The 14,430-nt window shown below is 39.8% G+C and overlaps 2 protein-coding genes across 3 annotated transcripts in view; one reads left to right on the plus strand and one right to left on the minus strand.

The window, feature by feature from the left end:
• The window catches only part of PSMA1 (proteasome 20S subunit alpha 1), a 376,247-nt gene that overhangs the window by 213,940 nt on the left and 147,877 nt on the right, over window positions 1–14,430 (minus strand). The window lies entirely within an intron of this gene.
• The window catches only part of INSC (INSC spindle orientation adaptor protein), a 133,742-nt gene that overhangs the window by 67,596 nt on the left and 51,716 nt on the right, over window positions 1–14,430 (plus strand). For both annotated transcript variants that reach the window (XM_083477992.1, XM_083477991.1), the window contains 4 exons: window positions 6,626–6,971; window positions 8,367–8,419; window positions 8,764–8,887; window positions 9,780–9,893. In XM_083477992.1, coding sequence (XP_083334118.1) covers window positions 6,626–6,971; window positions 8,367–8,419; window positions 8,764–8,887; window positions 9,780–9,893 — 637 coding nt within the window. The remainder of the gene's footprint in view (window positions 1–6,625; window positions 6,972–8,366; window positions 8,420–8,763; window positions 8,888–9,779; window positions 9,894–14,430) is intronic.

A 14,430-nucleotide genomic window follows, 5' to 3' on the forward strand; every position in this document is an offset into this window, starting at 1 on the left:
GCTGTGTTTCGATATCATGATAAATTATGGTTTATTGTGATGGGAATTAGTTTAGCCTCTCCCCCACTCCCAGGCTACTATGCTCCCCAACCTCCTCTAGTAAAGTTGTGAGGAGATCAGAAATGTTCACTTCTCACATGTCAGTCAAACCTTAAACTTTGGTTAATCTTAACTCTGGTTCATTGAAACAAGCCATTGTTTGAAGTTGGCTTCTTTCAAACACATTAAGAATAAACATAGTTTGTTTCACTGGAAAGAGATGACAAGCTCTTGCTAATGAAAAATGGAACCCCGAACTTCCAAATTCCTTGTAGACAAGCCAGAAGAGGAGAAATAAGTGCACACCTGGGGGAGGCAATGCTTGCAAACTTCGTTATAACCATGGTTTATTGTGACATCTAAATACATCTAAATACAATGTGTGACTAGCGCTGGCATAGATCCATTCAAAATAATGTAGAATCTTTGATTTTCAGAACAGTGATTTTCATAACTGTAGGGTTGTAACCAAGGACAGAAGAGAAGTCAGTTTTGCCTTATGCATCACATACATATTCTAAGTAATTTATGGCACAAGATTCATACCAATTAAACCTGAGCTATTACCCACAAGCCAACTAAGCCTTGCTGTCTTTAATGGAAGAGATCAGGCTTAATTGCAAGCATTATGGTTTATGAATCAGGTCTTCATGAATCCAAGATGGATGTTGTGTACCTAATTACATTTGCTCAAGTCACCTTCAGTGTGACTGTGTACACAACTGGATTAATGATTGAAATCTAATCCTGAGTTGTAAAACCTAGCTGTTCTGTTTGGCTTTTGATAAAGTAGCTGGTTTTCTGTGGGTGCCTTAAATCCGTAGTGACTCTGTTTATGTTTTTCATGTATTTTTCTGAATTGCTGTAAAAGTGATATAGAAGAAAAATGCAAGTCCTCAAGACATTCACGTGGATTAGTCTCCGTTATTTCATTTGTACTCTACTGTATATATTTTAAGAGTATGTGAGTTCAGAGTTTTAGCCTAAATCATTCTAAGAAATGACAATACTTAGGAGCTCATCACATTGAAAATCAATAGTACTTTACTTCACCTGAAATGTGACTGACTTTGTTTAGCCATGTATTTTACTTTATTATCTAAAGTGTTTTGGACCGGACTGCTTGGCATAAACGGGAAACTCTCAAATTTTGAAGGCTTTACAATACAATGCATCTATCTCTAGAAAGGATGGTGTGTGCCTGGCTGGACCAGTAACTGCACACGTTGAAGATGTCTCTCTGCATTTGCCACTGGGGGATGAGCAGAATTGTTTCTGACACTGCCAGCAACGAAATGTCAGCTATAATAGCACCAGCCATCTGCTCTTCTGAAAGTTTTTCTTCCCACTAAAGAGATGATCAGTTTTGTCAGAGATTGACATGTTCAACCTGCTGTTAGGTCTGTGCAGGGTTTAATACACATGAACAGCTCATCTCTAGACAGTTACGCAAATGTCTGTCTGTCTATCTATCTATCTATCTATCTATCTATCATCTATCTATCATCTGTCTATCTCTATCTATCTATCTATCTATCTATCTATCTATCTATCTATCTATCTATCTATCATCTATCATCTATCTATCTATCTATCTATCTATCTATCTATCTATCTAGAGACTTCCGGGTTGACGCGATCTGGAAATGGCGGACTCCCTCCGAGCTCCGGAGGGAATCGGCTCTACCGAGGACGGGTCTTAGCCGCGCCGGCGACGCGGGGACCCTTAAAAACCGCAGGCGCGGATGCCTGCGGACTGAAGACTCGGCGGGTGCCTTAAGCGCCCCCCTGATTCGCGAAGAGCCTTTTTAAAGGCTGCGGAGGGGATACGGGGGTGGCGTGGCACTGAGAGTCGATCGCTACCTCGGTGGAGCGAAGCCGCGAGCCATAACCAGAGAGCGCCGACTTCCTTCCTTGAAAATCTGGACTGAAAGAACTACCCGTGAGTAAGACGGATTGGGACTTTAAAAATTTCTACCCTGAATTAGAGACGACCGGGGTGTGTGCTAAAAGGAAGTCCGCACCCCCCCCTTGCAGAAGATCTAAGCAACGACATAAGAGCTAAGCTGGAGAGCCTGCCCTTGGTGGGGTGAGTTAAAAAGGACATTAACTTTCAAGATTTCGCTAAGGGAAATTTTATGCTGGAGAGTGGAGTTTCAGAAGCTTCCTTTTTGTTTTAAACTACCCCCCCTCCCGGGCTCGGGAACGTCCTGCCTTTGTGCTTGTGTAAGAGCCGCGGAGTTTGACAGCTGTCAAAGCTGTCAAACGGGCAATTTAAAGTGGAAAAAATTGCTGTTTAAGATCCCTCTGGACTAAGACAAGCTACAATTGAATCAAAATTGTTGGAAACAAAGTGACAATAAGAAGTTAAAGGGTTGTTGAGTAAAAGATTAATAAGTAACCAGATTCCCCCTAGGGGGAATTCTGTGAAATTACAATGGATACAATGGCTGTGGATGGAAAGTTACTAGCTGAAATCGAAAGGATGTTTCAGTTGGTGGGAACCTTACAAGAGCAGAGTTTGGCCATGAATAAACAACTTGTGACTATGACCTTGGGAACAGGCAACTCTGCTGTTTGTGTTGAGGACTTGAATGAGAAAGAATCCACAGCTGAAGGGGAAACAATACTTTCAGAGGTGGAAGAGACTAAACAAGAAAAAGAGAAAGTAACTTTGGGAAGCAACATCCAAAAGCTGACATCTGTGGAATACAAGCAAGGAGACTTTGGGAACACATCTACCACAAGTCTGCGAAAGATGCAGAAGAAGAAGGAAGAGGCCCTGGGACAATATGGAATACAGGAATTTAAAACAAAGAGGCATGATTGGGGCCTCTGTTTGGACTTTGGTTTTGAGGATACAGGCTTTGTGGAAATTTTCCAGCAGTCGATTACAAATCTCCTTGTGGGAAGAGAATACATTTGGATGCTGAAAGAGCTTTTTCCAGACTCGACGACTGACATAAAGGGCTACCAACAAGAGGGACTGAAAGAGATTTGAAAGCCTTGGACGTGAGGAACCCAGGCTGAGAATCTCGACTTTGGACTTTCATCGGGAAGGGACAAAAACCGGGGATGGGAGGGAGGGAAGAGGAGATTTTTAGAAATTCTTAAGACTTTTAGGTTTGGTTAATATGACTTTTAATTAAGACAAAATGAAAAATCGATGGAAGAGAACTTAAGTCCAACTTAGGAATATCAATTTTAATTACAAAAGAGGTAATAAGAAGAACAAGATGGTTAAGAGGAGAAATACCAATTTGCTGATATAATTTTGGGAATTGGGATGCACGAGGGGGGGTGGGGGGAAGTCAGGGAACAAGGTCATGAAACGAGGATTAGCTGAATTTATACATGTTTTGTTATGTGTTATTTTTTTTGTGTGTGTTTTGTTTTTATAAAAGCGGAAAACCCAATAATTTTTTTTTTAAAAAAAAATATCTATCTATCTATCTATCTATCTATCTATCTATCTATCTATCTATCTATCATCTATCTATAGGTCTAAAATACTTACAATGTTAAGATATTTATAATTCTCATAGCTTTTTAATAATGCTGTTCTTCATGTATTTTAGAGAAGTATTTTGACACAAACTCCACAGCATTATAGAATATTGGAAAACATAATATTGAAGACATGTGAATTCATATCAGCTTATGAAGCTGAATCCGATCAATGGTCCATGTCGCTTGGTACTGTATATAGTTGCTCTTCAGGCAGGAGTCTTTCCCACCCGTATCTGAAAAAGCTGAGCATTAAATCCAGAAGCTTCTACTTTCAAAGCTTGTGCTCTAATTTTTGCATAAAAGTGCATTTGTATTTCAAACCCAGGATTCTACTCATGAACTGCCTTGGACGATTGGATAGTGGAGATACACTGAAAAGCAGGATAAAATCTATTAGATGAATTAAACCTTGTAAGTGAAAGGTGAAAGCTCACAATCTAATTCTCTTGTCCCCTGCCCTACAAGGCAATTCTTATTTCCGACACACACAACTCTTACTATAGTACCCTGAGACTCCTTTAGATGTTTGGATCACAATAATTACATTTGCTGAAAGATGCATGCCCAGCAACAATTCAAGCTTAAGACAAATGGCTTGTAACTATAGTTTTCATTCAAGTTCTAGCACTACCGAACATATACCCAAAACATTCAGCATGAATGTTCATGTACAGGTCAGAAAATATCCCTCCCCCATTTTTTGCAACACTCCCAGCATCGATTCCTGAAATCTAATTAGGGTCTGAACCAAGAGCATCTCTAAGAGGAACGGTAAAGGCAGTGCCATTTCTATAGCTGTTAGTGTGGGCTCAGAATGATTGCCATTCTAATACTTCTATTAATCTCAGGAAAATCAGTTAAGCTGTTTTCCTGCCTGTAAAGGTTTCTCTCTGCTGGTTCAGTTATTGATTTTAATTTTAACTGAAACCAGGGAATAAATGTAGAATAATAAAGAAGTAATATAGTGGTGCTTAGAGCTATATATTTGCAGCTTGTTTGGAGATGTTGTGCACCTTGAAAGGCAAAGTAGCCGCTGCTCTTAAGATTCCACTTTGGACTATAAAAGACATCTAGTATGGTTGTTTTATATGTAGCCAGGCTAATACAGTGGTATCTTGGATTAAAAACACCTCGGGTTAGAAACACTTCGGGTTACAGACTCCGCTAACCTGGAAGTAGTACCTCGGGTTAAGAACTTTACCTCAGGATGGGGACAGAAATTGTGTGTCAGTGGGAGGCCCCATTAGCTAAAGTGGTACGGTTTGAGGTTAAGAACAGACCTCCGGAAGGAATTAAGTTAGTAACCCGACGTACCACTGTACTGAATACAAAATGCATTTATTAATTCTATTATGAGGGCTGGATTTTATGTTCCATGATTATATATATATATATATATATATATATATATATATATATATTCAAATAAGGGGTTGCATCATATAATGGCTTTGCTTTAGGGGGAAATGTTTTTACTTGTACACCCCAGGGCACCCAAATGCTGCCAACCTCACCAAACTACTGCAGCCCTCTTGGCCATACCCCGTTCTATTCTAGAAGGCTCAGTAATCCTCAGGAGCAACTCAGGGTCAAACTGGTTAGAGAGGGAATGGCAAAATGTCTTGTGCAAGTTGAAATGTTTCCTGCCAAGGCAAAGCCACCATTGGATGCAACCCAGGAAAAATAAGTGAATCCACTAAAACAAATCAGAATCTTGAGAACAAGAGTATGAATGAAATAAGCTATTACAGTATGAAAATACAACAGGCACAAAACATAACTAATCAAATTACACCTTTGAAGACTACAGCACATGAAAACGACAACCCACAATAAGGAAGAATATTGATCATAGATTGAGTTTAAGGTAACTCTTGTGACTTTTGGAGCTAGCTCAGGAAAGTTGCTGGATACCTCAAGGAATCCTCCTAGAGTCATAATTTTGGCTTGCAGATCAAAGGTACCTTCAGATTAAATTTGCGAATAATCCCCTCACAGCAAGGTCAGTACACTTCTCTATATGGCTCTTCTGTAGTGACAGACGATGCAGCACCTCTCCGTTGAGCATAACTGGCAGTGTGCTTATTCTTGTGTCATCTGTAAACAATAAGGTCTCGACATCTGTCCAATGTTCACAAGATTAGTTCAACACCCCCAAATAACTGAACAAGTCAATTTGAGTTGCTACATAGGAAATCATGATATGAAATAGCTCTGGGGTTCTAATGCTGGTTATACATACTTAGACTTGCAATCAACTTAAATCATTGTGACTGACATCCAAAGAAATGTTTAGAATCTGACACCAGTCTTATATAAAAGTGTGACTGGCATGTTAAATAATCACAGTGAAAACAAGCTACTAACTTGCTGGGGAGTGGAATGGGGAGCAGGTACTCAAGACCAAACCTTTAAGCAGAGTTGCATATGCCACCATGAATGGGAAATCTATAGCTAATGTGCATATTTTATGTGCATATAATATGTAACATAATCTCAGGAATTTTGTGGGTATTTTGTGTTAAACAGGCACATATGATTCAGCCAAATGTCAGCTATTGCAGGAATGGACATTACTGTGCAGTTTATGCATGCAGACAAATTATAAACCATGTGTAGCTGTAGTTCATAAAGTGGATTAGCTGGAACAAAGTAGATTCTGTTGCCTTTTTCTCAAACTGAGATAAATGGTCTATTTATCCATAATCATGGCTATTAGCCATGATTATGGATAAAATATAATCTCTAAATGGAGGCAGTATATAGTATCTTGGGGACAAAAAACAGGAAATGGCTGTCTCTATCAGACCCTAAATTTTGACTTGCCAATACATCTGCCCATCCACTGTTAGAAATGTGGATATTTGATAGAATCTGGAAAATTAATGCTTATGGAATCAACCTTAGAATGTCTAGCATTCAGCCGGTATTCATTTTCATATGCCCAATGGAACTTCAATACACTTTTTGTGCCTGAATCTTGTGCCTGAAATGTAGAAGCTCTGTGCCAGATTTACTAGATAGGAGCTAGTATACTAATATGTAGTATTTTCATCTCCCCCGCCCTTCTTTTCAGTATGCATTTAATCCAGGTAGACTCTGTTCAACGGTGGATGGAAGACTTGAAGCTCATGACTGATTGTGAATGCATGTGTATTCTTCAGTCGAAACCAATCAGCCTAGAAGAAGATGCCCAAAGTGAATTTTCTCTGTCTTCGGAACACAGCGCTTGTGATAACTTACAGTTGTTGCTGAAAAGAGCTTGGATTATAAGCACTGAGCTAACGAGGATCGTTCAAAAACTAGAGAAGAACAGGTGGCAGAGGGTCCACAGCATGACAGTAAGAGTCAACTGCCATGTCCGTTCAATGATAAATGAGTACAATACATTCAAGAGGAATTCTTGGGAAGAAATGCATCAGGTAGGATTACTGTGAAATGACAGCATCCAGAATGCTGAGATAAATGTTGTTTGTTTTTAAAGGAAAGACCCCATAGAAAACTTTACATGCATGTTTTTGTTTCGTTTTGAATAAAACTTATTCTAAACATATTACCAATCCATCCTCTTGGGTTTTGGAAATAGACACATCATGTAATAATGGGAAACCTATCAAGCTGCCTGTACTAGCTCAGACTGTTTCCCCATCTAGCTCAATAGCTCTTGCTTTCCAAGGTAACAGCCAGGGGCCCTTGATATCACTTCCTACCTATGGGAGGAATTCAGTGTAGCGTTGAACAGATAGCTTCATCAGCACAAGAGAAGAGAAGAAGAAGAGTTTGGATTTGATATACCACTTTATCACTACCCAAAGGAGTCTCAAAGCGGCTAACATTCTCCTTTCCCTTCCTCCCCCACAACAAACACTCTGTGAGGTGAGTGGGGCTGAGAGACTTCAAAGAAGTGTGACTAGCCCAAGGTCACCCAGCAGCTGCATGTGGAGGAGCGGAGATGCAAACCTGGTTCCCCAGATTACGAATACTGCTCTTAACCACTACACCACACTGGCTCCCACAAGCATTTCTGTTTGCTGAATGGAATGGCCTGCCCTCTCCTTGTCCCCCTCCCTGCTGTTTCAGGGGTTTCCCTGAGTCTTCCAGAGCCAAAGGGGGGGGGCTATAGGGGACACACAGGGGGAAGAGAAAGGGGGCAAACCCAATTGCTCGAAGTCGTTACATGGGCTTCTGCTTGTAGGGCTCATTAGTTGAATGCTTTAGATTGGCAATGTCAAGGACTGAACCTGGAACCTTCTGCATTCAAAACACACTCTATGTACTCTCTTCAAAACCCAGCTGATTGGGTACAGCTCAATTTCCACCTCTTAGAATTGTTCTCAAGTTAGCATCTTTAAATGCCAGACTAATGTTACATGCACATGCTTAATCAACCTCTTTTTGAGAGCAGGGATGGGGAAGTCTGTGGCCCTCCAAATGTTGTTGGACTCCAAATCCCATCGGCCTTGACCAGTATGGCCTATGGACAGAGATGATGGAAGATACCCTCCAGAAGCATCTAGAAAGCCACAGATTCCCCACCCCGGTTTTAGAGAAAAGCCACTTTGAGACGAGGGTGCTTAGAGCAGAGAAACAGGGGGTTGGTGGGAGGAAAGTCCTTAAAACTTCTACTTCTTTCCCCATTGATTTCCTGCTCTAAATTGCCCCTCTAAGCCACAATCAATTAAATTTACTTTAAAAATACTTTAAATTAAAATTTATCCTTTGGTTCTGTTTAAAGCAATGTAATTCTATCATTTCCCATAATGCAAAGACAAACGATAACACTAAAACAACACATCTCTGTTCTCTTTCATTTGCAGTATGAAAAAATGCTAGTGGAAAAATGTTCTGAACTTACAACAGTTACTGAAAGGTAATATAAAATATTTGTTTTGCCCAGTGCTATAATTGGTTTGAAATAAATGGATCACTTTATACTCTCAATTAGTGCTTGTAATCTGTTGGCTCTGATGCAGGCAATATTTGTTTCTGTTAGTAGAGGAATGGTGGTTCTACATAGCGGGGTTCTACATTTCTGTGTTTTAGCCTATTTCTTAACAGAAGTGAACTGGCGCTTTGGGTCATCATCTTAAATTGGTGCCTTAATATTAATAGCTACTGTTTGGTCTCACATCTTGATTAAGGTTTAGCTTCTGTTCACATGATGGCTAAAGCACCACAGGGACAATTGCACTATTTTTCTAATTTTCCTTTCAGGTGCATCCAGATTGAAGATGAGCAGATATTAAAGTCTATGAAATCTTGTATTAATGATGCTCTAACCACAGTTGCACAGTATTTTGGCCAGTTGATAGAACTAGCTTTAACACATGAAATAAAGGTTAGTAAATATTCTTAACTATATGTAACAATAAGGAAAATGTTTGGAAGTATTAAAATATTTGCTTGGTTTTCATCCCATGAATGTATCATGCAGCCTCTGAGGTCTCCTGGGATTCATCACTGATCTCATTTTTGGGGTTTGGAAATGCAGTTTGGCTTTTTCCAGGGCCATTTTTCTAGAAAAAGAGGTGCCAGAACTCACCATGAATGCCTCCTTTGTTCTCTTATACAGTGGTACCTTGGTTCTCAAACTTAATCCGTTCCGGAAGTCTGTTCCAAAACCAAAGCGTTCCAAAACCAAGGTGTGCTTTCTCATAGAAAGTAATGCAAAATGGATTAATCTGTTCCAGACTTTTGAAAACAACTCCTAAAACAGCAATTTAACATGAATTTTACTATCTAACACGGCCATTGATCTATAAAATGAAAGCAATAAACAATGTACTGCAGCCACACAATAATCAATCAATCAATCAATCAATAGCTGAACTGGGTTCCACACAGTCACAAAAACAAAACAAAAAGAGCTGCAAAATAAAAAGCAAAAACAGACAGACCTCAGTGTAGCACTCAAAACGGATGTGTTGCACTCAAAACGGAAGCGTAACACTTGAAACGGAGCACATTCAGCTTCTGAAAAAAGTTCGCAAACCGGGTTACTTACTTACTTCCGGGTTTGCAGTGTTTGGGTTCCAAGTTGTTTGAGTACCAAGGCATTTGAGAACCAAGGTACCACTGTAAGGGCACTTTCCCCTAAACAAAAACTCTGCAGTTTCAACATAAAGCTTTAAGCTAACTAAATTCACAAGAAACCAAGAAGCAAAGCCCTAGACATCACTCTGTTTGCACATATATGTGGAAGTAAATTTATGCTTGTCTTTGTTGCCCAGAACCTGGTGAGAGAAATAGACACATCAGATAATCTGTATTCTGCTGAGTCAGCTACCAGCAACTTGTTCAGTCTTACCCAGGAAGGCGCTCACCTGTGCCGCATCATTGCAAAGGTAAGCCCCCCTTGTACTCAGGCAGTCTGAAAACTTCTTAGGATCTTTGTTGGCACATGTGTTCTTTTGTAGGTGTCTTGTAACATGAAATGACCAGGAAAGCTATTCTGTATTCTAAGAGGAAATCAGTGTTTCTGAAGCTCTATCTCAATCTATCTATTCATGCTCTATCTAAAAAAAAATGTCCACAAGTCAGTCCAAATGGGCTCTCATATTTGCCAAGATAAATATTGTCAAAACAATTGCAATATTAAAACCACAATTACCAAAGCAGCTGTTTAGCAAGCCAGCCTAGCAATGTAACTGTAGCAGGAGCCCTAGGCACTAGCGATCACCCTGCCTTGGGCTCCTGCTACTGTTGCTGCTTTGCAGAATGAATTCAGTGAAGCAGTCCGATGGGCTTCACTAGAATGAGAGTTCCATGGGCAAGAACCGCCAGCTCTCAACCTAATCAACATTAAGGTATCTGAAGAAATGTGCATGCACATGAAAGCTTATACCAAGAACAAACTTGGTTGGTCTCTAAGGTGCTACTGGACATTTGTATATTTTTGTATATTTCAACTACATTATAGGGTTGTTGTTAAGACAAAATGGAATATGGGCCATGTATTCTGCTTTGAGCTACAGAGGAAAGATGGGATAAAATTGTGATGTAATAATTAATAAATAAATGGCAGAATCATTTGTCACCAGAAGATGTGGTCTTAATTTTACAGAGATACAAGGTTCTTTCAAAACAAGTTTTTTCTATAAAAATAAAATAAAATAATCATTTGAATTCAGGGAACTTTCTATTACTTCAATCGATTGCCTCTTCACATCTTTTTAATTTCAAAAGGTCAGTTGACAAGAAGTTGTTTGGGCTGTCAGTCACCTTGATTGAATGGTTTCAATGAAAAAATGAACTTTATGCTTAGGCATTGTGTTGGGGCTCTTCATAGTTATACCAGATTTCATGGAGTGGTAACAAAGAGAAGGAAATATAATATATTATATTTGACACAGCCAATCTGTTAGATGAAACAAACTGAAATCCTATGTGCATTTATGTGAAAATAAGCCCCATTGAGCACTGTGGAACTTCCATTTGAATAAATTTGCATGGAATAATACTGTGAGTTCCTTGAATTATTGTTTGTATATTATTTTTGGTGTTGTAGCTGAATTCACATCTTACTTTTCTACAAAAAGTACACAAGGCAGCTTACACAAAATCAATACAGTATAAAATAAGATAAAAGAGAGTGCCAAGAACAGTCAAAAATAAGAAGCAGCTTTAAGAGCAGCAAATAAATGGCTAAGAGCTATTTAGCCCCTAGGATTGTGTTCTCAGCCTACAAGCATAAGAATGGTCTCTTTGGCTTAGGTCAACATTTCATTTAGCCCAGCATTCTGTCTCTGATATGGGTCAGGCTCACAAGCATAATGCTGAGAGCCATCGCTTGTTGTTTGACTACTTCACCATCCTCATCAGATATATTACTCCCCAAACCTGGAGTTTCCATTAAGTTACTACAGCTAATAACTGTTGACACAATAATCCTTTCTGAAGTTAATCTAACCCTGAAAAAGAAATTCACCTAAAACCCAAATTAGAAGTTGCTTTGGAAGTGTGCCTACCATTATGATCCCAAAATTGATGGGTATCTCTCCATGTTAGCTTGGTACTTGTGTGAACAGAAGCTGTATGATCCAAGCAAATAACCACACAAGAGAAACTATAGTTAATGAATGCCTGGAGATAATCTGCCCAAACCAGAGGTGCTCCATTCCATGTAGGCAGCTAAATGCTCTGAGGAACCCATGAGGGCAAGTCATTGGCCATTCTGGTATCCTGATAATTAAGTGACTTGTGGGTTGTGTAACAAAGTGCTTCATTTGGTCCATTACTCAATAACCCAGTGTTCTAGTCTTTCATCTGTAGAGCCACATGGCAGAGGAAATCAAAGCCCCTTCCACTGGACCCCTCTTACCCATCTGTATTTTATATTTCTCTCATTTTGTGTGGGAAAAGAAAAGCAGGGCATACATATAGTGCTTGAATACATTAAATTGTACATATTGACCAGAAGATTTGAAGAGAAAATTCTCTATCATGGTTTGTCTGTTAGGCTCTGCCTTTTGGACTGTCAGCTTCCAGACCCATAAATCTTACCGCGTTTGCAAAAACAATCTGTCTTTTTAAAGCTTTGCCATCACAATAAGACCTCAGTTAAGCGGGGTTATTAATCTTAAGGATGGTTTGTTGGACTTGTAGAAAATGGGCTCTATTAAAGCAAATTATTTCTAAATTATTTCAGTGTTTGTCACAGTTAAGAATAAGGCAAGACCAAACAGACAGACAGACAGACAGACAGACAAACAAACAAACAAACAAACAAACAAACAAACAAACACAGAAACATGGTTAAGATTCCTGTAAACAGTTTTCTCCAAAGGGGATCTACTGAGCCCACCAAAGAGGCAGTGAGGGCATGATTTACGACTTGCTCACCATACCAGTGACATTGGAGTCAAGACTTAAGAACTGGATAACTATTAGGGTTGTTTTTTTAAAAAAAATAAAAATAAAATAAAGCATCAGTTTTCACATGGCTGGAGGATGTAGAAGGGGGACCTTAAATTAGGTAGTTTACTCATCTCTCTTTCTTGCACACACCTCCACGGAACAGATCCATCCTTTTATTATTACAGGCTACACCATGAAAATCAATGCTGTTTTAATAAAGGAGGTTGAGTGGATTTCCATTAAAATGTTTCTCAGCCCTATAGCTCTGATATTTAGAATGCCCTTCGATTGCACTAGGTTTTTCATCCTGTGGTAAATAAAGGGTTGAGTCCAGCATTTAGCGCTCAGGAGCAAGAATGTTTGAAAAGCTCCCGCAGCCTCCTTCCTTTAATCCTTTCCCTCTTAGATTAAACATGTTCACTTTCTTGAAGTTGTTAAACCACCTGCTTTCCCTTCTGCAACCTTTATTTTTCATTTATTTGTTTCTTTATTTAAAACAAACAAACCACATTGCCAGTCTCCTTTGAACCTCTTCCAATCTCCCCCTTCAGCTGCCTATGCAATGTGCGACCTGTGCAGCGTATGGAGAAAATTGCCCAAGCTGCATGGCAATCCACTGTACCCAAATAGCTTTTTCTTTGAACCAGCTGTTTTATGATCAACTGGCTTTACCTTCTATCAGGGAGAGAGATAAACGAAAGGCAAAGAGGCGTTACTGTAGAGTGCAGAGCTCCAGCTGTCAATTCTAATCCTAGGTTCTACATCACATCGGCTTGCATGCTGTTTCTGAAACAGAAGAACAAGAAAGGCCCTACTGGACCAGACCAACATTTTCTTTCCCACAGTGGCCAAGTTGATGCCTCTAGGAAGCTCTCAGGTGGGACATGAGTGCAGTAGCACCTTCCACTTGTGATACCCATCAACTGGTACTCAGAGACATTCTGCCTCCAGTACTGCATGTCATGTAGCTCTCATGACTAATAGCCACTGATATCCTGAAGGAGTGTCTCCATCCCCATTGTTCAGCCCTGACACTGAGATCCAGCGCCAAGGGCCTTCTGCCGGTTCCTCTACTGCAAGAAGTGAGGTTACAGGGAACCAGGCAGAGGGCCTTCTCGGTAGTGGCGCCCGCCCTGTGGAACACCCTCCCATCAGATGTCAAGGGAATAAACAACTATCTGACTTTTAGAAGACATCTGAAGGCAACCCTGTTAAGGGAAGTTTTTAATGTTTGATGTTTTATCGTGTTTTTAATATTCTGTTGGGAGCTGCCCAGAGTTGCTGGGGAGACCCGGCCAGATGGATGGGATATAAGTAATTATTATTATTATTATTATTATTATTATTATTATTATTATTACTACTACTACTACTACTACTACTACTACTACTATTATCCCCTAGGAATTTGTCCAGTCCCCTTTTAAAGCCATCCAAGTTGGTGGCCATCACTTCATTATGTGCCAGTAGATGCTACAGCTTAACTATGAACTGTCTGAAGAAATACTTAATTCACTCAGCTTCACTAGATGACCCCAGGCTCTAGTATTATGAAAGAGGGAGAAAAACCTTTGTCTATTATCTTTACGCACTGTGCATAATTTTACACCTCTTTCTCATGTTCTCCCTTACTTTTTTCTAAACTAAAGGTTTCCTATTCCATGGAGGCATTCTGGTCTCCCTTGCAGACTAAGGCAACTGAAGATGCAGGGACCATTTGGTGCTGAACCTGGCATCTCCTCTCTGAGTGGATGCGTTAAGCTGCAAATGATATTATGCAGTTAATATATTTTGCTTTTTGTTGAAAGTACGCTGATAGTTCACTTTCTGTCAGTGGTAGATGAAAGCATGCGGCCGTGCAGCCTTTTTGTCACACAGTTGTTTCCAGCTAATGCACTAGTGTCAGCGGGGACTTAGCAGTGTCATCCATTTAAAGTTCCCACTTAATAAGGCTGTAGAGAAGAAAGATAGCCCTTCAGTAAAGCCTGATGGTCCTGCTGCCATTCTGTAAACTGATAAACTGTA

This window comes from Podarcis liolepis (genome assembly GCF_965112155.1).
Source record: "Podarcis liolepis genome assembly, chromosome: 1".
Classification (NCBI taxonomy): Eukaryota; Metazoa; Chordata; class Lepidosauria; order Squamata; family Lacertidae; genus Podarcis; species Podarcis liolepis.